The 23,795-nt window shown below is 43.5% G+C and overlaps 1 protein-coding gene across 1 annotated transcript in view; it reads right to left on the reverse strand.

The window, feature by feature from the left end:
* LOC126457069 (CD82 antigen) overlaps positions 1 to 23,795 on the reverse strand; it is a 326,432-nt gene that overhangs the window by 133,170 nt on the left and 169,467 nt on the right. The window contains exon 2 of the mRNA XM_050093068.1: positions 7,019 to 7,144. Coding sequence (XP_049949025.1) covers positions 7,019 to 7,129 — 111 coding nt within the window. The 5' untranslated portion in view covers positions 7,130 to 7,144. The remainder of the gene's footprint in view (positions 1 to 7,018; positions 7,145 to 23,795) is intronic.

Below are 23,795 nucleotides of genomic sequence, written 5' to 3' on the forward strand. Positions count from 1 at the left end.
GTTATGTTGAAAGTGGGAATAACACTAAAGAATTCAATCCCAGAACAGTCCATTGCATCTGTCTTGTCGATGGCCTACACCGTATAGCAGACGAAGTCCGGAATAATTTCTCATTACCAGAATCATTTACTGTGATAAGAAAGATTTCTCAAAGCTATCCGCGTGCACTTCTTTAACGAAAGATCTCCAACCATTCCCTTTCCACCTGAACCATACTTACATGTTTGTGCACCTGGTTCTTGGAGCTTTATATTATGTCTAACACTATCAAAAAGTCAAACAGGTAATAGACACATTCAATAAAGTGAATCACCTTTTATTGAAAAAGCCAAGACGGCCCTTAAGAATATCAAGAATATTTCATCCTTGGCATATTTAAGAATTCGTTTCCCCATCCACCAGTTGCATTCAACGCCCTCAGTCCGAATCTACACCACCGAAAGGCGAAGAGGCCATCTCCTAAGTACAGATGTATCTGGAGGAAATATCTGGTTGAGTGGATTCAGCATGCTTCACTAATTTAAGGGACATTCTTGTGAGGAATCGCGGATATGAACGAAGTGTCCATTATTCATGGAGAGAAGTTCGGGAGTGGATTGTAGTTTGGGCCACGTGTAATTGCGTCGATTAAACATACGCCATTTACCTCTTGTGCTGTAGAGAGATCTTTCTCAGCCTACAAATATGTACTGAGAGAGAACCGTCACTTCAGGAAACCAAGAAATGTTAATTTTGTAATGCAATATCAAAATGTAATGTAAAATTTCGTGTTAGTTATATAGAGTAAGGCCACGGATTGTGCTTATCACATGAAAAAATATTGCACTATAGACTTCATTAAATATTATAAAATATGAAAAATAATTTTAGCTGGAGTAAATATCTCAGTTGTTTAGGCATGTTATGGGTGCGACGTAAGTTTATACTGTTTATTCACCAAAAGGAACTAGACTATGAGTCAAAATAATTATAAAATTTTCCTACATGAATATTATTGTTCATTAAATTTTTAACTGAAAGACCCCAAAACGACAAATAGTTTATTTGAACCTAGAAATGGCTTCTCCAAGGAAGGCAAGAATTAAAATCCATTTCCTAAAAACGAAAAAATCCGGGCCATAGTCATAACTAAACATACACTAGCCTGCTAAGACTTAATATATTACAGTTTTCAGGAAATCTGATTGGTGAACCGTTTGTAATGCTGAGAAGCGCACTCTGTCCGCAGGAAATTTGCACAAAAATTTGCTAAGTGTAACATATAAATCTAGATGATGAATATAATTTAAAATAATGAATTGAAAAATTAAACTTTAAGAACATTAAAACCATTTTTAAGAAATGGTCTTACAAGGGGAGGCCGCCAATTGTGAAATTCAGATTCGATTCATACTGCGCATAATAAAGATCATGGCCAGAGGTGTAATGTGGCAAAGCACCAAGATGCACTTCTCAGCCTTTGTCGAGAAAATCGACAGTTAAAAGAAACCGTTGCGGTGAAATACTCTCTACGATTAATGATTTTCTACAGCGTCATAGCGCAGCGATAAGCGCTGGGGTTCGTAATTCGAAGGTCGCCGGATCGAACCTCGCGCCATGCAATATTTTTATATTATTAGTTTTTGCGATTTATATATATATATATATATATATATATATATATATATATATATAAAAATTACTAAAAACATACTAAAAAAGTTGCATGGAGCGAGATTCGATCCGGCGACCTTCGGATTACGAACCAGAGCGCTTACCGCTGCACCACCACGCTGTAGAAAATTACTAATCGTAGAGTATTTCACCGCAACGGTTTCTTTTAACTGTCGATTTTCTCGACAAAGGCTGAGAAGTGCATCTTGGTGCTTTGCCACATTACACCTCTGGCCATGATCTTTATTATGCGCAGTATGAATCGAATCTGAATTTCACAATTGGCGGCCTCCCCTTGTTAGACATTTATTTAATTTGTGCCTTCTCTTCTTACGGTATTATAATCGTGGGACGACATTCCCTTGCGCCAGGCCGCAGATAGCTCCAGGCTGGTATTTCCTCTCCCGTATCCACGTCGCCGCCGCAGCTGGAGCAATGCATGAAATTACTCTGCTCACTAAGCAATTTTTCTCGCTTTTGTCTTTGGTGGGCCTAGATTTCCAGTTCCTCCAGCATATCCGACAAAAAACTGCTCAGTTTTGTGCAGCACCTCCATTTATTCACGTATCTCGATAAATTCATGTTTGCTATCTTTTACGTGCGCTCCAAACGCTGCCCGATTGCTTTGCCTACAATGTTCCCTCCAATTGTTCTCAAAATTTCGCCCATTCTGCCCTGTACAACACTTGTCACAGTCTGCACATTTAATCTTGTATACCCCGAAGTTATTGTATTTCTTTTACTCTGTCATGGCTGCTGTATGCCTCATTCCATACGCGATTTGCCATTTCCATTCTCTGTTGTTATCTATGAGAAAGTTTAATAACGTAAGACAATGCAGTTTTATCAGGAGAATGGAATTAAAGCAATCAAAAAATATCTGACGAAGTTCCAGGTAGAATTAATGCAGCTTCAGACGTGACTGTACTCAATACACTAGAGGTATGAATTAAAAAACTTCAGTGACGACTTTTCGTGTTTTATTCATTATACGATGCATTTCGGACCCTGTGGCGTAATTCGTCTTAATGCGTGCTTTATTTTTCTCTTTAACGAGATTAAATGCATATTCCAAATAATCCAAGAAATGCTTTTTTAACGTTTTAGCAACAACATACATTTTTTTCCTCCATCGTTTCCAAACATATCACTTCACTTCATTCAAGATGCACATTCGTAAACATTGTTTACTAACAGGTTGGTTGGTTGGTTTGGGGAAGGAGACCAGACAGCGTGGTCATCGGTCTCATCGGATTAGGGAAGGATGGGGAAGGAAGTCGGCCGTGCCCTTTCAGAGGAAGCGTCCCGGCATTTGCCTGGAGTGATTTAGGAAAATCACTACTAACAGGTTCCGAAATGCATCCTGTAATGAATAAAACATGAAAAGTTCTGACTGAAGGCGTTTTTTAATTCATACCTCGAATGTTCATCATCAATGCTGATGCGTTAGGAAATTTGTTATGTCAATTCATTTCCTGTAGAGAGTGGGCTCTTTTTAGCGTTACAAACGATGCGCTAATCAGTTTTCTTGAAAATGATATATGAAGTGTTAGCAGGCTAGTATTTTTAATTATGGCAAGAAAGACACAGTTACATATTTAAAGCTTACTGTATAATTGTAGAAAATGGTGTTTTGGGTTTTAAAGAATCTTAAAATTCTGGAATTTTGTGAACATAATTCTGAAATAATTTTTTTTTTCTAGCAGTTCTGAAGATGGGCAGCAGTAATTTGAAAATAATGAAAATCAATCTGCAGTCTGAAATTGGACACTTTTGTACTATTATTCTGTTTAATTGATCTTTGTCTTTTACGTCTCTTGCGATCTTTTGATTCCCTTTCCGAATGCCACCTTTATTTTCTTCGCAACTTGTTGAATGTACAGGCTGAACAAAATCGATTGCAGGCTACATCCCTGTCTCACTCCGTAAATACTGCTTCAGTTTCATGCCCTTTGATTCCTGTACATGCAGTGTCATTCCTGCACAAATTATGGGCGACATTTCATTCCGTGTATTTATGATTCCGACCTAAGGAAATTCAAATAGCTATTTAAATCACCGTTGAAAAGCGTGGGTTTGCCTTTCCAGTCCTCAAATGGAACAATGTCTGACACCTTTCATACCTCCTGACGTCCAGAAGATAAGGTTTGATCTCAGCACATTAATCCACTCTCATAAAAACTGTTACCGCAGTAACAGCCTTTCTGCAATCAGTACACGGTACGGAGGATGCTGGATGAACTACTGGCCCAACAAGAGCGAGTTAGAACAATCCGCCGCAGCCTCAAGCAGGGCGCGCACTAGCGATTTTTCGATCGATCGGCTTTATTCGGCCTATGAAGGATATCAGTGTGTGTGTGTGTGTGTGTGTGTGTGTGTGTGTGTGTGTGTGTGTGCGTGTGCGTGTGCGTGTGCGTGTGCGTGTGCGTGTGCGTGTGCGTGTGCGTGTGCGTGTGCGTGTGCGTGTGCGTGTGCGTGTGCGTGTGCGTGCGTGTGTGTGCGTGCGTGTGCGTGCGTGTGTGTGCGTGCGTGTGCGTGCGTGTGTGTGCGTGCGTGTGCGTGCGTGTGTGTGCGTGCGTGTGCGTGCGTGTGTGTGCGTGCGTGTGTGTGCGTGCGTGTGCGTGCGTGCGTGTGCGTGCGTGTGCGTGCGTGCGTGTGCGTGCGTGTGTGTGCGTGCGTGTGTGTGCGTGCGTGTGTGTGCGTGCGTGTGTGTGCGTGCGTGTGCGTGTGTGTGCGTGTGTGTGTGTGCGTGTGTGTGTGTGTGTGCGCGCGCGCGCGCGCGCAACTTCGGTAACCAGACCATAATTTATTACGCGAATGGCCTATTTATGGATGCGTAGTGTGCGAAACATGGACGGTGGCGGAGATAGAAGTCTGACATACTCATCCTCGTAATGTGTTACAGAAGGCTTGAGTATCAGATGAAGTGATCGAGCTCGTCCTGAAATAAACCAGCGATAAAAAAAATGTCTAATGAAAAATGTAATGAAACGACAAGACAGAATGGTTGGACGTATTACGAAACGAGTTGTTGCTGAAAACAGATGCGACCGAGATGGAGCTGTGGTTAGCATACTAGACAACATTCGGAAGGACGACGGTTCAAACCCGCATCCGGCCATCCTGATTTCCCTAAATCACATCAGGAAAATGCTGGGATGATTCCTTTTAAAGGCATGGCGATATCCCCTCCCCATTCTTCCCTAATCAGAGCTTGTGCTCCATCTCTAATGATCTCTTTGTCGACGGGACGTTAAACATTAATCTCCTCCTGCCCCCCTCCTGTAAACAGTAATCAAAGGGATGGCAGTGTTACAAAGAACCACCGGGGGAGGCCTAGATGTGTGTACGTAAGACAGATCATCGATGTTGTGCGATGAGTAGTTATGCTGAGATGAGGATCGGTTGTCCGCGACAGGAATGGTGAGTTGTATTAAATGAACACTGGATAGCTCTCTTATGAAACTGAGAGCGTATCAAGGGATAGTACTAAGGCAAGTGAAAGATCAATTATTTTGTCTAAGGGAGACTCGACGTATCTGAAAATTTTCCGAACTACAGCACATCACAATGTCAGTCCCTGGCTTTGATACGATGTTGGTAGTATTTAATCTGATATCACCCATCAGAATGTCGTTTGTGATGTACTTCGAGAACTGAAAGGCTTTTCTTTACCTTGATGCAAGTACGATGTATACATATACGAAATGAGACCTTATGTACAACATGTTTGAAATTTCAAGTAGAACTTATCGACAAAGATAATCACTGCGCAGTTTCTACAAAACGTAAATGACCAACACATCCGCGGCCGGACACGAAAGTTGCGTGCTTCACCCCTCTACCGACGATCGATCGAAAATAGTGTGCTGCTACTCTTTACTATGGATCGATTTTCTCTACCTTTCATGCAAGAACTACTATAGAACACTGTCATAAAACATTGTAATCGGCCGACTGAAAACAGTTTCACGCGCGTCGAGCCTAAGGCAACTGCCACCAGACGATCCTAACGCAAAGCAGATTTAATGGAGACTAGGTGCCATTTTGGAGAACTACTTATTAACTTGGCTGCTGTCACCTGAGAAATTAATTTTTTTCAGGGGTATCACTACGCTTTTCATCTTATAATACAATTTAGAATATCTGTAATTTTGAAATATGTTGTTTTAAGACCGGAAAGAAAAAGGAAAACAAAAGAAAGCGACGTCGTTGTGCTAGTGCCAGCTGTCTCATCTCGGCTCAAATTTTGAGCTGACGTCCTGCTTAGGCATGTTTCACTGACACTAAACTTCGTTTTACAAGTTTTATTGAGTGAACTTTATTTTGAAAATTTAGACTTTTCATCTCATGTAGCACGATAGACAATTCTCGTTCTCATGTTTCCTTAATTTTAATTGAAGATCTTGTAATAGCAGTAACCGAAACGACATAAAGAAACAGTATCTAGACTTGCGTTTTATTCGCGAAATGAAAATCTGAGAGGTAACACCGAAAGAACGTGTGTATGTTTCTGAAGTCTCGTTTACAATATAAAGCGCCTCTGGCGCTTTAACTTTTCGAAAAACGAAGCGATAGTCAAACAGATCTTTACTCTTTTTCATTCTTCTGACAATACTACTCTAAGCACCTTGAGTGCATGAGCTGGAACGCTGATTGTGCTATAGTTATCGCAGTTCTATGCCCTTCCTGCTTCTGGATGTATGGGCAAGATTCAGCAGTCAGCATCCGGGGTACCCATCGTGCGCAGATCTTCCGATAGCCAAGCAAAGCAATAATGTGACCCACACGTTCTTGCAATTTCTTTCTGAGTGACACGACGATCGTCCTGAATCAATCTGTCAACATTTGCTTGTGTAACTCGCCGGTTGCTGTCATGGGACGTCCAACTCTGTCAAGCAGGTCGGATGTTTCCGCCTGAAGATATTTAAACTTACTCGCCCAACGATGCACAGTACTCACATCAACACAATCACCGTAAACTGCTTTCGTTCTCTGATGAATCTCCTTTGGTGTGACACCTTCTGCTGTCAAGAATTCAACGACTGCACATTGCTTAAATCGCATTGACCCACAGTCTGCGCAGGGTTCCATACTTTACAGTGTAACAACACAACCGTTCAATGCTAAGGCTGCCCGCTAACTGGAGCTGTAGAGAAGAGACTATGGAACAAGCCAGTACCTGCCGCATACCAATGCTGTCAACTGTTGAAGGGTTACGAAGGTGGAGGCATTACTTTTCAGTAAACCCTCGTATATATAGACAAATGTTTTAGTCGATGAGCCTAAGTGGCAACATTCAGTCTACACTCTTGCGTAAGGTGGGCGGAAGTCGGGTGCATAAATAATGAACAGCAGTACTTACGAAGAAGACGAAGTTGAAGAGGCAGAGGCAGTACTTCGCGAACGCTGTTCCACAGCCGCTGGACATCTTGCCGCGTGCAGGGGGTCTCGCCAACCGATGATAGTTGCGCATGCGCCGTCCACCACCCTGCAGGCAAAACACACACAATTAGACGTGGACATGGTAACAACATAAGTCACAAAAAGTCTACAATCAATTTCTGGTGGAGAAATTGTTAAGGGCCCGTTACAGACTAAGGTGAAAGTTTCAGGTCGCTATAATGTATAGTTTCTGGAGATCTCCGAAGATGGCATGAACGAAAAGTATAAAGAAATCTTTGGCGCAGAGGGGCACTTTCACACTTTTAAGTAATCTGTTCAGCAGCGTTGTTTTTTTTCCCCTTTTGCTGTCTATGTGACTTAGGCATTTGATTAAGAGCCCATAATGTCAATGAAAGAGGTTTCGTTCTGCAAAGTACGTTCATACTTGTCAATGGCATGTCAGGTCAAGAACAGCTGACTACGCCACATCCTGACTGATTTTGGCAAGAAGTTGCATAAACAAAGGTATAAAAGGAACTCCGGAGAAGGATGAGAAAATATCCCGCTCTAAACTAGTTGATTGAAGTCCAAGAAGACCACCGAAGGATGGACGTCTTGACAACTCTGGAGTTTAAATCAAACACGACAGTTATTTATTAAGTCCCAGTCGTTCCACGTTACGTCTCGATTATGAACCAAGCAATGTATATTGTATTTATTAGCCGGAAAAGACCCACTTCGATCAGTCTTCGATTTGTTTTCTGAGACCACTCCAGAACATTCGAAATGATCATAAAAATTAAAACTAAAAAAATCTTTAAACATGTATTTCAAGCTCAAAGATACGCATAAATGTTCTCAAATCTACTTAAGTACCCAACAAACTAATGTGAAATACTCTCACTCACTAATTTCTTTACAGTTCAGCGAGAGCGTTCATTAATGTGCGAGAACGTTAAAGGAAGCTCTACAACTTTCTCGAAGGAAACTTTTGGCCGGTCTCTGCCACTTCGGCGAACGATTTCCAGCCGCTTCACTGAGTTCTAATAAGAACTACGCTGGCGCGATGACCTTTTTGACATCCAGATTTTCAAACTGAACCCTAGCATGTAGAAACCGCAACATCCTTCGTGAATGGGAAATGGAGGGCCACCAAAGCGCATAAAACCCATGGCGATGCGGGAGTGGGTTTAGGTTCACCTTTACAACTGCAGTCACACACATTGAGCTGTTTCATGCGTTCTCAAACCGTTCGTGGATAGCAAATAGTGGACAGAAGTTTGTAGCTGTTGGCCACAGTTTACTAAAAGGGCCAGGTTTTTTGGCCACTGTCTTAGCGCCTATAATTTAAAAAATTGACCAGGTGTGAATAGAGCTCGCGCACTGATGGTTCCGTACGAAGTTTATTATGTTTATAGACAGCCCATCCATTCCGGAAATGGGGATCTCTACGATTTTTGCATGTAATTGACACTGATATCGGCAAGATATCGGTCCCACAGACTTCAAAACTTTCGAGTTTGAAGTCGCACAACAAATGACAATTTTTTTTTGTGTAATTACAGATTAAAAATTTTCGTATTTTTTCCTTTGGCTGTACTGTGAAACCTTGCTTCTTGGCAAATTTTTATGATTCTATGTCAACGGGAAGTACTCTGTGGGTTTTGATGAGACTTTGCGAATATTAAACTGTGAGGCATAAATGAGAGTATGTTGATTGTATTTACTTAGAAACCACTTTTTTGCATCGCGAAACCACTAAAACCGATTGCGGTACTGAATCCTAAAAACTACTTCAAATATCTGTAGTTTTATCACACATCGTTTACATGGGCTCCCGAAACAGGATTTCATAAACCGATTTCCCAGTACCGCCTCTGGGTGGTCATGTGAACACTTCAAAATCGATTCTGGAAATCGGCTTCTAGTTCCCGGTTTTTCAATTCCGAAATGTATTTTCGCTCACATGTAAACGCAACCGGTTTTGAAGCGTTCTTGGACTATCGAGTTACGTCTTGCTTTCAAAATATTGGACTAATATGGACGGGTGAATTATTGTGCAGTGAACAAGCAGGCACATTAGACTGAGCTCAAAACTGTATACCTCTAAATAAACAGAAATAGGGAATGTGCAGACAGTCAGAAACGGGGACTGCTGACTTCCAGACGCCACATTTAACTGGGCTAGCAAATCCGCTTCAGACCGGAACATGTAAACACGACATCGCAATTTGGTTTTCGTCTTTCGAAAGATGTGTCGCATGTAAACAGAGGCAAAACAGGAGCTCAATAGGCTTGCTTTAAATTTAGATGACTGATGAGCCTTATTCAAATCATATTGTTTTTATCTATGATAAGTCTTCTGTTTCCGTTGAACGAAGTACCAATATGTTCCGAGATATGACCTCGTTTTTTACTGTTACCTCATTTTTAGATCTATTGCAACTGCTTTCCCACTTTTGGAAAGCTTTTTTTAATGGTGCAGTAAATTTCAGTTTGAGATACTTTGAAATCTTGTGTTTGTGTCGTCTCATTGCCTTTTGCTGGTTTATGGTCATGATTGACTATCATTCCTGCGTGGCCCCCTACCCACTTCTGTTTCGACTGTTCAGTACACCGTTTCTCCTCGAAATTCATGTTGCCGCGGAGAAAAAAATACTTCGTCGTGGCTAAATTGTGACACGCATGGGCCGAATTTTCAAAATTAGGCGACTAGGCTAGGCAGATGCCTTACGGATCGCCACTGGCTGTACTGAATAGCATTAACTAGCAGGCGCGCCGTTGTGTAAACAGTATGTGTGTTATGCCTGGCGTTTACTGCGTTTCAGCTGAGCACGGCGCCCCAGTTACGCCCCCATTAAACACTAATGGCACCACGGATCCTGCCCTGCATCCACCCCGCCGCACTTGCGGCCCGCATCATCCACAACCCTCAGCCTCTGAAATCCCCAAGTTTCGAGTTTCAAGGACAAAAACATTGTCTCCCCAACCCCAAATACGTCCTCGCAGTAACACGCTTCCAACAGCTGACATTGGAATGTGATACCAGGCCGGCCGGGTTGGCCAATCGGTTCTAGGCGCTACAGTCTGGAACCGCGCGACAGCTACGGTCGCAGGTTCGAATCCTGCCTCGGGCATGGATGTGTGTGATGTCCTTAGGTTAGTTAGGTTTAAGTAGTTCTAAGTTCTAGGGGACTGATGACCTCAGAAGTTAAGTCCCATAGTGCTCAGAGCCATTTGAACCATTTTTGTGATACCAGTAGACGTTATAGCAACGACGCACGGTGGTTTGAATTGGACGCTCTTTACCCTACGGTTACTTAACTTTAACCATGACAATGCGCTATAAAGTCTTCATTGAAATTAATAAAAACGAACCGGAACCTGAATTCAATTCTCTTCCCTCGCCCCCCCCCCTCCCCACCTCATTGTACCTGGATTTCCCCCGACTTTTCCAGCTATGTAATTTTTTTTTCCTATGCATGCAAACTAACGTAAAATTTAACGCATGAGTGATTAGAATCGAAGTCCCAGTTTCAAACCGCAGTAAAAAAATAAAAAATGCTCAGAGTGACATCAAATTTGATCGGAATACTATCAAAGAAAAGTGGAACTTTATGGACAACAATGTACGAGGAAAAATATGCAAAATAAAAGATGCCTGATGCACGGCTGTTCTTCAGTTTGCGTCTGACGGGTGAGACGCTCGACTTGACTACCTCAATGCAGCTTATGCGGTATTTGGCTCCAGGACAATTGAACACGATTTTTCCCGTCCGATGCGATACATCCTTGCCGTGCTTGATGGGCTTACCAGTGCCACAACTGATGAATACCAAACTTGTCCAGTAATGCACATTGCACACTGCACACTATGGTTGGGTTAATGTGCGACACAAACTATAGCCGTCGTATTGCGATTCGTTTGCCATCTATAGTGGAACCACTTTACGTTATGGCGCTTACCGATAATCTTCCGCTCGAATTTGGGGTTATTCTGAGCAATGTTTTTTTTCGAGATATTTGACTGGAACTATATTATTACTCTGTATATCCTCTGCATACAGAAATATGCTGTAAGCTGAAATACATAAAACCTTCTTAAGACTACCTGATAAGATTTTTTTTCACCCGAGTGCCGAAGAAGTCTGTTTGTCGCTATTCCGTCCCCAGTTTCCATGATGAACGCTATGCACACACACACACACACACACACACACACACACACACACACACAAAGTTTACAACGCACTGTGTTGTACATATTTCTGTAGCCAGACTTACGAAATAGTAATATAATCCGGGTTCCAGAACAAATATCGGATCTACCAATTTTTTTATATGAGAAACAAAATGAGCAACTTCTTCAGAAGGTTTTGGTAATAAATTTAATATCATAAATGGCGACTGGCTGCTGCACATTTATCCTGAGTAATGAACGGTTAGCCGCACTTCATTCCTATCTTCACAAAGAAAGAATTTCATAGTGGGTCTCTACGGCCGCTTGGGGCTGCAGCAACGCCGGGAGCTCGCGTCGTCGTTAGTGGGGAACATGGAGGCCCAGTAATAATGTCATCTCGCCGGCGCGCGCCCTTTGTTTCATTTGATTTCTCGGAAAGGCGGCAGAGCGCTCTGGCGTCGCAGCCACCTTCTCCGACAGACGAAGCGTGACAATGAACGAGACCTCCATTGACTGCATCACAAAGCGACATGCTGGTAGAGGCGGCGCAGCTGCAGGTGCTCGTTTGAAGTACAAAGCTGATGAAGCCTTCAATTACGCCTGTGAAAGAGGAGAGGCGGGCTCCTGATAGCTCGCTGCGGCGGGACGACCAAAGAAACACCACCGTTATGTTAACAGTTAGTCGCCAAGCGCCACGAATTAACAGTTGTGAGTAACGGCGATGTATTTCAAAAGTCAGCTTAGCCTACGTGCGACTTTTGAGGTTCTAAAAGGCGCATAAGAAATCCGGCATTGAATCGCGAGGTAAAAGGTTATTTTGCTCTGAAGTAGTAAAACTTGTAGGTAATATTATTGTAACGATATGAGTTAGCCGGTTGTGGGACGCTTTTCTTCCCCCTCAGACTATACCTTTTGTTACAACGTTCTATCATATGTTACTGCTTTTCGCCTAAAAGTCAGTCTCTCTCTCTCTCTCTCTCTCTCTCTCTCTCTCTCTCTCTCTCCTCCCCCCCCCCCCCCCAGGAAAAAAGCCTAAAGAAAATGCTATTTGTTCTTGCGTATGTGTGAAACGCACTCCTGCCAGTACTCTATGTACGGAAAATTAAACGACGTACAGATAAAAATGAGAAAAACCGGAAAGTATGCACTATATTTCACGCAACCCTACACTTAGGGAGCTATCGCTAGTTCCACATAGCTCATAAACCCAAAGTGGGAAGAACATAAAACTAACTCATACGTATAACCACCATATTGTAAATATTTAACGGAGTTTATTCGTCCGAACGCGCTCGTTGGTCGTATAGTGTACGAACCATTTCCATAATGTACGAAGTGAAAGAGGGTGGAAACGCAGGAATAGGCCGGTAGCGCTACATGACTGTTGTGTCCAAGTGAATATTATACACTTTCTTGTACGTATCCTTTGCGTACTGCAAAGGCTAACCATGAAAACTTGAGGCTGCTTTTTCAAACATTCGACAACTGCAGCCTGTTCTGGCCTCTGGAGGGAGGGAGGGAGAGATTTCCGTAACGTATGAAGTGAAAGAAGGTGGTAACTATGAAAATGCCGGAATAGTTTGGTAGCGGGGGCAGCATGAGGACTGTTACGAATACAGTAAATTTCTGCGTCAGTTAATTTTTTATTTTACCGTTACGCGTTTCTGATTCGCACCATCTTAAAGTGGAGAATGGTTTATTTACATAGCTGGTGTTGGTGAAGAGTACAGACCTCTTTCCACAGTAGCAGACCAAAGGCAGTGTAGGTTATGTTGCGTCTTTTGAGGGGCGGTATAGTGTAACATATTCGCATGCTGCTGCCTCTTGTATGTCCTCTCCAGAGTGTAAACATAATGTACAATGGAGGACAGACATTAGGCAGCATTATGCAGGTATTTTACGACTATTCCGAATACCCAACATAACCTACACTGTCCCTAGGTCTGCTGCGGTGAAAAGACGTCTGTACCATTCACCAGCACCAGTTATGTAAATAAATCACTCTCCACCTGAAGATAGAAGTGTGAAGCATCAAAAGCTGTAGCTCCAAAGTAAGTGTCCGATGCAGAAAACTTTTGTATTTATCAGTAGTCGCCGCCCTCGTAATACCCTCCTTTATGAACGAAATGTTCAGGGGCATGTTAGTAAACCTGAGTAAGTCTGAATATCTAATTTTACCTTCTTCACTGATCTTTCAACACGGCTAACGTTGGAAAAATCAACGTATTGGTTGGCCCTGCTTGGAGCGTACGCATTCTAGATTTTAACAGTGAACCAAGCCGTGATTCACAATGCCCCTCGTTCAACGTGTGCCATTGGTGCTGTTTGAGCATCTCCGTGACTCTTTCGCGCCTATTAGAACGAACTTTTAACGCTGCTGTTCTTTGGATCTTTCTTGGTACGGATCCCAAACTGGCGAGCAATATTCAAGTATCGGTCAAACTAGGATTCTGTAAGCTTCCCCGTAGTGAGTGAACACTTCCAAAGTATTCTTCCAAGGAATCTCAACGTGGCATAACCTTTTCTGCCGCCATGTTTTTGTGGTCACGCCGCTTTGTGTGTACGGAGCGATTTACTCAAAGACATTTAATGAACGTGGCTGCTGCCAGTGATTGACTGGCAATTGATCAAACATAATCCAACCGGGCTTTTTTCTTATTATGGGAATAATAATAATAAAAATCAGATTCTTGACCGCTAATGTTTTTAGTCCCTCTTGACCCGAAGGTGGAATGGGATATCTGAAGTTCACAGTGAGGATCTTCGGTGGAACTTTAGTGTCCCTATATTTGCAGGCAAGCAGTCTGTGGCACTGAACAGACTGCGGAACAAGTTTCGTGCCGCTATTCTAGCAGTGGCTCCTGTGCATGGAGCTCCTGGACAGTGTCAGGAGTGTGGAGAACATCGAAGTGGATCTGTTGAATTGTTGAGCAAACATTGTAGTGATTCAGTGGTCCGACGACTGCGTCGCCTCTTCCGCGAAGGCTGAGCAAACTCGGCTGTTGCAAGGGAACTGAGCCGCGGCAGTTTATGGCTCTGATAGGAGTGTGTGAACAGAGATACCGCCGGCCCCAAACGTCTACAGCACGCGCCCTGCTGAGTGCTGGAAACTGCGCAACTGCGCTGAGGCAGTTTAGCAACTTTTTCAAGATTTTAAACATGGCTGCAGCAGCAACTGTTAAAATTCTTCACAATAAAGGATGGCAGCCAAAAACAGTTGCAGGATAGAATTTTTTTATTAAAATTCTTGACCAAGGTTTCGGTACATATAAATATACCTTCATCAGAAGTACATTTCTAAAATTACATCATGCACTGGAGAATAATGAAACAATTATGCCAAAAGGCGTCGTCAGTAATTAAATTATCATCTCCATTTGTACAACATGTGTAATGGGTACAGGATCAAAGCGAACAGTTTAGCAACTGTTCGGTCAAGTCTGCCTCTATTACTTAAGCCGAGTTAGTTAACTCACTTCCTTCAGCCATCCGCCGTCATAGCTAACCTAGAACGTTCAACTCGTTTTTCCACACCTCATTTGGACCGAACTAGTGGACTTCTAAAATTCTCTCTTAATTCCACTCAACTGTTGAAGAATGTCTATGGCATGGAGTACTCTACAGATACATAAGAACTCTTCAGTTTTCGCTGCATCACGATTGAATCTAAATGACAAAATCAATTATTTCTCTCTGATACATTGGAATCATTTTAAGTTTTTCATCAAGGAGTATGCAGTTTCCCATAAGCTAGGTGGGTCAATAAATGTAAACACTTTGCCGTCCGCACGTCTCGTACAAATTTATTCGCTTGGCACCGGCTTCGTTAATTCGAATTACTTGGCTTGTCGCCGGCCACTTGTCACCTTCGTTCCACAAACTCGAATTTTCTTTTCAAGTAACTTTTCTGCAAGTTCTACACTGTTATAATAAGTAACCACGTAGAGGTGATGCCACTTTCCATAAGATGTCTATAAATCCATCACTGTATTTGCTGAAGGCTGTCCAGCGCCGGAATATATCTTGAATCACACAGGATCCGAATCAGTATGCCATATTTCGTAATTTTTAACGGATTGTAAACTTTAAACTAAACTGTCCACGCCAAGGTATCACTCCATCAACTGAGATGTTTTGACTTAGATTATACGTTACTTTAAACTTTTTGGAGAAATAATTACTAATTGTACTTTGAAAAGCCGGTCGGCAGTATCCGGTTTATTTTTGTTGTCGGAAAAATGTAAAAATTATATTTGAATGTGCTGCGGGACATCGTTCTGCGAAATATCTGTGTACCTGTCAACGGATTCGTTGGCCAGTAATCATCGCTCCTTGCCTTTTTTACAATTCCCATAACGATACCCAGCCCAAACCATTTCCTACGTTCCGATCCCGTAACGTCGACAAACTTGGCATTTTTTAAATCCAGTTTCCTTCTATTGCAAATTTGTTGGTTTCGTTGCTAATATATTCAAATAGATCGTTCCCAGTATATAATTCTACGATATCCACGACCCTATGCATATCTTTGGGAAATGTGTGGACCCGGAGATCCTTCAAATTTATTATTGGTCCTCAGTAAATCATAGTCTGTCTTCTTCGCCTGATTCATCCGAATCAGTTGGCAGCCGTAGCGTTCGTCGAATTCTTCTTGGACGTATTTCACTATCTTCCGACGATTCTGCTTCACTTTCATTTTTTTGATATCCAATGTCTTATTCAGATTCGGCATTGTCGTCCGGAATGTCAGACAAGACGTCCGCGCATTCGTCGTAAGTAATCGTATCGTCTCGTTCGTCTGCCGTGATTAAAGTGCACAAGTACTTATGAAAACTAAAAACTTGTTGACGTACGCAACTTATTGTTACCTAAACAGAACAACAGAATGAAAAAGGTCCAAATGGCTCTGAGCACTATGGGACTTAACTGCCGAGGTCATCAGTCCCCTAGAACTTAGAACTACTTAAACCTAACTAACCTAATGACATCACACACATCCATGCCCGAGGCAGGATTCGAACCTGCGACCGTAGCGGCCACGCGGTTCCAGACTGAAGCGCCTAGAACCGCACGGACACACCGGCCGGCAGAATGAAAAAGATACTAAAGTGCTGTCACCGGCCACTGAGCGATACTATGCTCACACCACTGTGGTGTCGCCGGACGGCAAAGTGTTAATTTCAAAAATATCATGTAAACTTCTACAAGCTTTTGCACATGGGTTGCCACAGTGACAAACTGATCAAAAGACAATTCCATTTTCCCCTCTTGGCTGTATTACGATCAGTCATTTATTGCACACTGTTAGCTGATTACGAGGGTGTGCCATTTTAAAGCGCTTGTATCTGTCAAATATGTAACTCTTGTTAGTTAACTCTAAACAGTTCCCCGTACTCGTCAGCAATTTAAAGATCACTGTTGCTGCAGTGGGATACGTACGTAAACACAAAAAAACGCATTATACAGGGTGTCTTCGTAACAGTGTGCAAATACGTAACAGGATACAATAGGAGGTAGGGAACCTAGGGTCGGAGAAGCCTGCTTACGGAGATATTGAAGTCAACGTGTCTACAGCTTTGTCTTGAATTACTGTTTTCCAGTTTATTTACAACTAACATGCGTACAAGTTTACACATACTGTACTGTTTATTTACACGCACATTATTTCCTGCAAGGAAACAAGGAGAACTAGCCTGATTGCAAAGAAGTCATGATGTATGTTTTGTTTATTTGTCCATAAGGTGGACCTATTGTATTTACAATGTTCCACGACAGAACGTGCTATGCATCTACGACACACCCATTCATTATCCAGTGCTATTCACAGACGTACAGTATAATACTATGGAGCAGTACCGGTACAGTTTCGCAGAACTCATTGACATGCACCCTGTGTGTGGGGAAGTACTCCGCAATGCTCTCGCTGCTGGATGCTGTACAGGGAACGATTTCCTAACAGGCATCATCGGTCACGACGAGTATTTCTCTCGATCGACGAATGTGGGAGATTGGTTCGTTGGAAAGAAGATACGAGGACCTTGCAACATGACCACTCGATCGCCCGATTTTGAAGAGGTGGTGTTGGAACGTATTGCAGCGGACCCCACTACAAGTACTCTCCGTATTAAACGTGAAATGGGCGCTGCACATACTACCTTGTGGCAAGTACTCCACGAACAACAATTACCCCCACAACGAGTCCATGCAATTCTTGTGACTGACTTTGCACCAAGGGTTGCATTGTGTCAGTGGTTGCTCCTACAGTGGATTGATCGACCAGATTTCCACCAAATCGTGCTGTTTACTGACGAGGCCTCATTTGATCGTGATGGTCTTTCTAACAACAGGAACAGCCATGTGTGAGATGAGGAAACCTCCTTACGCTGTAGCAGTCAAACCATCAAGTACGTTTTGCAGCGAATATCTGATCCGGCATTGTAGGCGACCATCTCATTAGGCCATATCTTCCACCTGGCCATCTGAATGGCCACCTGTACTTTAAGTTCCTGCAAAGAGATCCACTTTGCAAAGAGATCTACCTGAGTTGTCGGATGATGATAATATTGGTTTGTGGGGCGCCCAACATCGTTGTCATCAGCGCCCGCACAAGTTCCAAATCTTTCCATTTCCACTCTCGGCACTTTCTGAATGTTAATGAGATGATAACACCCAGCCCCGGGCGGAGAAAATCCCCGACCCGGCCGAGAATCGAATCCGGGATCCCATCATCCAGATGCAGAAACGCTAGCTACTATCCCACGGGTTGCGGACAAAGGGTTGTTGGAGGACACACCCTTGGTTCTTCATGAGAGGATGTGCGTACAACATGACGGTGCACCGGCTCATTTCAGTGGGGATGTCTGCAACCATCTCAGTGCTGTATTTCCTGGTCGCTGGATAGGAAAGGGAGGTCCTATTCCATGGCCTGCGAGGTCACCTGACCTAAAATCCCTTGATTATTTTCTTTGAGGGTATCTAAAGTCAATTGTGTACGAGATCCCAGAGGATAGGCAGAAGGAATTAGTGCCAGAATTGCAGCTGCCTGTGACTCGGAACAAACCAGGGATACTTGTCAGGGTGCGTCAGAATCTTGTTCTCAGACGTCATGCTTGCATTGAGGTTGATGGCCGTCAATTGCAGCACATTTTGTAAGATACAGTACAAATGGCATGTTCATTGCGTCAATGATGGTATTTGCAGTTAACTGTAACTAATGTAAACAAAAAAGTACACAGTAATGTGATTTTATTCCTGTTCCCTCCTTAAGTTGGCTTCTCCGATCCCAGGTCCCTAACTCAAATTGTTCAGTGGAGCGTCCTCTATGTCCTGTTAAATTTTTGCACGCTCTTACGGAAACACCCTATACACGCAAACATATAGCTCTTCATGGGTTCATTTGACACAATGTCGAATCAACCACTGGAGAACCATGTTCTATGCAATACATCCTGAGTTTTTATGTTTATGTACGCATTTCACTAAATCAACAGCGTTGTTTATACCGCTACGAGTATGGGCCGGTCAGTTTACTACGAGAATAGTTACGAGGGTAAGTCAATTATTATCCGCAATTTAGTTATATTTTTGTTTATTTTGGTAGTACTGTTAATTTAAGTTGATAAAGCATGATATGTTTATTTGTTGTTATATCTTTGCAATTTTCAAGCTGCTAGGTTAGTTTCGTTATCGCTGTCTTGCTGTTAATCATGGCTGCTCCTCTGTCTATTTACACCAAGTAAGAGCATCGTTCAGTGATAAGTTTTTTTTTGCGGTCGGAAGGCGTATCAGGGGCCGAAATTCATCGAAGACTTTCGGTACAGCACGGGAATAGTGTTTTGCCATAACGGACTGTGTATGAATGGATTGAAAAGATCCGAAATGGTCGCACAAGTGTTAAGCACGACGAAGGTGCCGGACGACCCTTTACCGCCACAAATGAAGAAACCATCGAGCGTTCACGTGAAATGATTCTCTTACTTAGACAATTAACTATTGACGAAGTGGCACATTGTCTGCAAATTAGTCACGGGTCTGCTTACGAAATCATCCACAACAGACTTGGGTTTCATTACTGGTGACGAAACATGGATCCATCATTACGAGCCGGAGAGTAAACGGCAAAGTACGGAATGGAAACATTCAAATTCGACGTGTAAGAAAAAGTTCAAGACCCAGCCGTCCACAGGAAAACTGATGCTCACGGTTTTTTGGGACGCACAAGGTCCAGTACTTGAACATTATGGGGAAAGGGGCACAACAACAAGCAGTGTACGTTACAGTGAGATGCTTACTGCCAGGCTAAAGCCTGCAATTCGAAGCAGACGCCGAGGTTTGCTGTCAAAAGGTGTTGTGTTGCTGCAAGACAATGCCCGTCCGCATACTGCTGCCCACACTGCTGAAACGCTCCAGAAGCACAAATTTGGAGTACTGGATCATCCTCCATATAGTCCCGATCTTGCTCTTGTGACTCACTTGTTTGGTCCACTCAAAAAGGCAGTAAGGGGCCGTCTATGTGCCTTGGACGAAGCAGTGAAAGAAGTGATACGTTCCTGGCTCGCAGATCAACCGAGAACCTTCTTTTATGAGGGCATCAGGAAGCTTGTACAACGATGGACCAAGTGCGTTGAAATGCAAGGAGACTACGTCGAAAAATGATGTTCTTGTAAGTTTCCTATTTGATTACAATAAAATTTTATAACTACTTTGCGGATAATAATTGACTTACCCTCGTACATATTTAACCGGCAAATGTACATCATGTTACTGGCAAACTATTTAGAATGACACGTCGCCAAAACAGTGTGATGTAATTTAGATGCCTGATCGTAAAACTGCGAAGGTCGAAAACAAAATTTTTCTGGCGTATATCTCATAAGCACTTAATATACCTCTGAGACTTGACAGACAGAAAGACTGACAGTTACAGAAAGATATTGACAGAGTTCGCTAAGGCGAATGGTTCAAATGGCTCTGAGGACTATGGGACTTAACTTCTGTGGTCGTCAGTCCCCTAGAACTTGGAACTACTTAAACCTAAGTAACCTAAGTACATCACATACATCCATGCCCGAGGCAGGAATCTAACCTGCGACCGTAGCGGTCGCGCGGTTCCAGACTAGCGTCTAGAACCGCTCGGCCACACCGCCCGGCGCTAAGGAGAATACGAGAAATTTTACACCACTCACATGATACCATACTCCCCAGTTCGTGAACGAAACTGTCGTAGCTGAACGAGAAACATGGGGAAAAGTTCAAAAGTGAATGAGGAATCAGATAAATCTCCCATAATTACTGTAATTCTAACAATTTTCCTGAAATTCGGGTATTTTTACCATACTGCGCCATAAATGTATCACAAGGAGCAGATGTTTCGTGACGAGCGGCCAGTATTTCTTGAGTATAGGAAACACTACAGCTCTCGTCCTCTTGCAAATTTGGTCTCCTGTCGCAAGGCGGGCAAAACAGAAAAGGGGAAATGTGTATAATAACACTACCACGGGACTGATATTTACTAATGAACATCACATGAGATGCAGCAAATGGCCACCTTTTACGTCGATTCACCGATGTGTTCGAGTTATCAAACAGACAAGTAGCAACTCGGACTGAGGGATAGCAGCAACAGCGTTTTCAGTGTTCTGCTGTAGCACTTTCAGTGTTTGAGCATTTTTATAGTGCACCTGACCATTCATTTGGCCCACAGGTACATATCGCAGGAGTGGGGCTTGCTTTCATACAACGCTCATTCATTCATGAAATTATTGTACTGCACTAGACGTCCTCCGCCCCTCTTTGAGTGCATATATCCTGAGAAATCAGCACCCAGAACACCCACCTCTGGCCGTAATAACGCCCTTGATACCCCTGGGCATTGAGTCAAACAGAGCTTGGATGGCGCGTACAGGTACAGCTGCCCATGCAGCTTCAACACGATACCACAGTTCATCAAGAGTAGTGACTGGCGTATTGTGACGAGCCAGTTGCTCGGCCACCATCGACCAGACGTTTTCAGTTGGTGAGAGATCCGGAGAATGTCCTGGCCAGGGCAGCAGTCTAACATTATCTGTATCAGAAAGGCCCGTGCAGGACCTGCAACATGCGGTCGTGCATTATCCTGCTGAAATGAAAGGCTTCGCAGAGATCGAATGAAGGGTAGAGCCACGGGTCATAATATATCTGAAATGTAACGTCCACTGTTCAAAGTGCCGTCAATGCGAACAATAGGTGACCGAGACGTGTAACCAATGGTACCCCATACTATCACACCGGGTGATACCGCAGTATGGCGACGACGAATACACGCTTCCAATGTGCGTTCACCGCGATGTCGCCGAACACGGATGCGACCATCATGATGCTGTAAACAGAACCTGGATTCATCCGAAAAACTGAAGTTTTGCCATTCGTGTACCCAGGTTCGTCGTTGAGTACACCATCACAGGCGCTCCTGTCTGTGATGCAGCGTCAAGGGTAACCGCAGTCATGGTCTCCGAGCTGATAGTCCTGTCGTCGAACTGTTCGTGCAGATGGTTGTCGTCTTGCAAACGTCTACATCTGTTGACCCAGGGATCGAGACGTGGCTGCACGATCCGTTACAGCCATGCGGATAAGATGCCTGTCATCTCGACTGCGAGTGATACGAGGCCGTTGGGATCCAGCAAGGCGTTCCGCATTACCCTCCTGAACCCACCGATTCAATATTCTGCTAACAGTCATTGGATCTCGACCAACGCGAGCAGCAATGTCGCGATACGATAAACCGCAATCGCGATAGGCTACAATCCGACCTTTGTCGAAGTCGGAAAGGTGATGGTACGCATTTCTCCTCCTTACACGAGGCATCACAACAACGTTTCACCAGGCAACGCCTGTCAACTGCTATTTGTGTATGAGAAATCGGTTGGATACTTTCCTCATGTCAGCACGTTGTAGGTGTCGCCACCGGCGCCCACCTTGTGTGAATGCTCTGAAAAGCTTATCATTTGCATATCATACCATCTTCTTCCTGTCTGTTAAATTTCGTGTCTGTAGCACGTCTTCTTCGTGGTGTAGCAATTTTAATGGCCAGTAGTGTAGTTCCTTCCGTTCATAACACGCTTGTAGTTTCTTCACTTCACTTCATAACACTGTGAATACGACTTTTTTCACCTTTCTACTAGACTGCTCGCGCACTACCACTGAGTTGATCGACTTTAATAGGACATGGCACAGCGTAATCTTACGTACATATTCTTGCTTAAGAGTCTGCGGTTAGTAAGAGTGACGACACTACCATGACGTTACTTCCACTTTTCAGTAGATGGAGAAGTGTAGAAAACCAGGTGCGATGATGAAGCTCGAGCGACACAGTAAAGCAGCTGGTGGCGCGGGGTTTATCTGAAGAGCCGAGCGCCATGTAGACAGCTTCTACCACTCGCCGCTGGCCTACTTGGTGGCTGATAGCTGGCGCGCCATAAAAAGCAACGGCAGGAGCACCACTCCATTCCATTCCGCTGCGTTCCCCCCCGGGAGGCCTCTCAGCGCTACCGACTGCCATGTTTCCCCCACCCCACATCCTTCGGCACGCGCCCCGGGAGACACTCACCGTAAACAATCGCGTCCAATTTACGTTACGCAGGAAACGCGAGGAACACCTACACTTTTCAAAGTATTCAGCCCTTCAGTGTACATCATCCGAAATGCGAAGCTGTTCGAAGTAAGTCCGAGTAAAGTCTGGTTTGCACCGGAATAAGCAAGCATTTCGCCTCTATAGCTCGCTCAGGATAAGCTGGCCGATGCGCAATGACCAGTTTTCGCCCAACGCGCTGGGCGAGTTTATTCGTTTGTTTGGAAGGGGAGGCTGATAAGTATTTTCCACTTTTTTGCCGGTCAGCGATGACACAATCCGCGCGACTGCTACGGTCGCAGGTTCGAGTCCTGCCTCGGGCATGGATGTGTGTGATGTCCTTGGGTTAGTTAGGTTTAAGTAGTTCTAAGTTCTAGGGGACTGATGACCACAGATGTTAAGTCCCATAGTGCTCAGAGCCATTTGAACCATTTATTAACACAATCGAGGCACGCACCCTGCAATCTTTCACAAACGATTTTACAGAAACTACTCTGTAAAAAATTTCATTTTTCCTTTACTTATAGCTTTATAGGTAAGGTTAATGATGGTGTGCCCATCATTTCGTTAATGGTCATAGTTATTGTGATATTTACGTGAAAGTAAGACACTGCGCGAAATTCGGAATAGTGTGCAACGAAAAGTAGAAGTCGCTATGATTTTGCGTTTGGTGAATATTATACAATATGTTGTTGAGTATTTAATTTAGCTAACATATTGCATTTTTCTTTAGACTTGGGTAGAGGTATGTATGTGTCACTCGTCTCGAGAAAATTGATCTGCTTTAGAACACTGATTTGCGATCGCGACGCCCCGGCGATAAAGCTAGAGTGAAATGTCCAAAACATGCCTCATATTTTATAAACTCTTTCAAATATCGAAATCGGGTTTTGGCAAATGATAGCGTGGAAGGAGGAGATTTTACCATATCGTAATTATGTAAATCTTCATTATCTACCTTGTTATTCCAAT

Source organism: Schistocerca serialis, chromosome 2, assembly GCF_023864345.2.
Source record: "Schistocerca serialis cubense isolate TAMUIC-IGC-003099 chromosome 2, iqSchSeri2.2, whole genome shotgun sequence".
Taxonomy (NCBI): Eukaryota; Metazoa; Arthropoda; class Insecta; order Orthoptera; family Acrididae; genus Schistocerca; species Schistocerca serialis.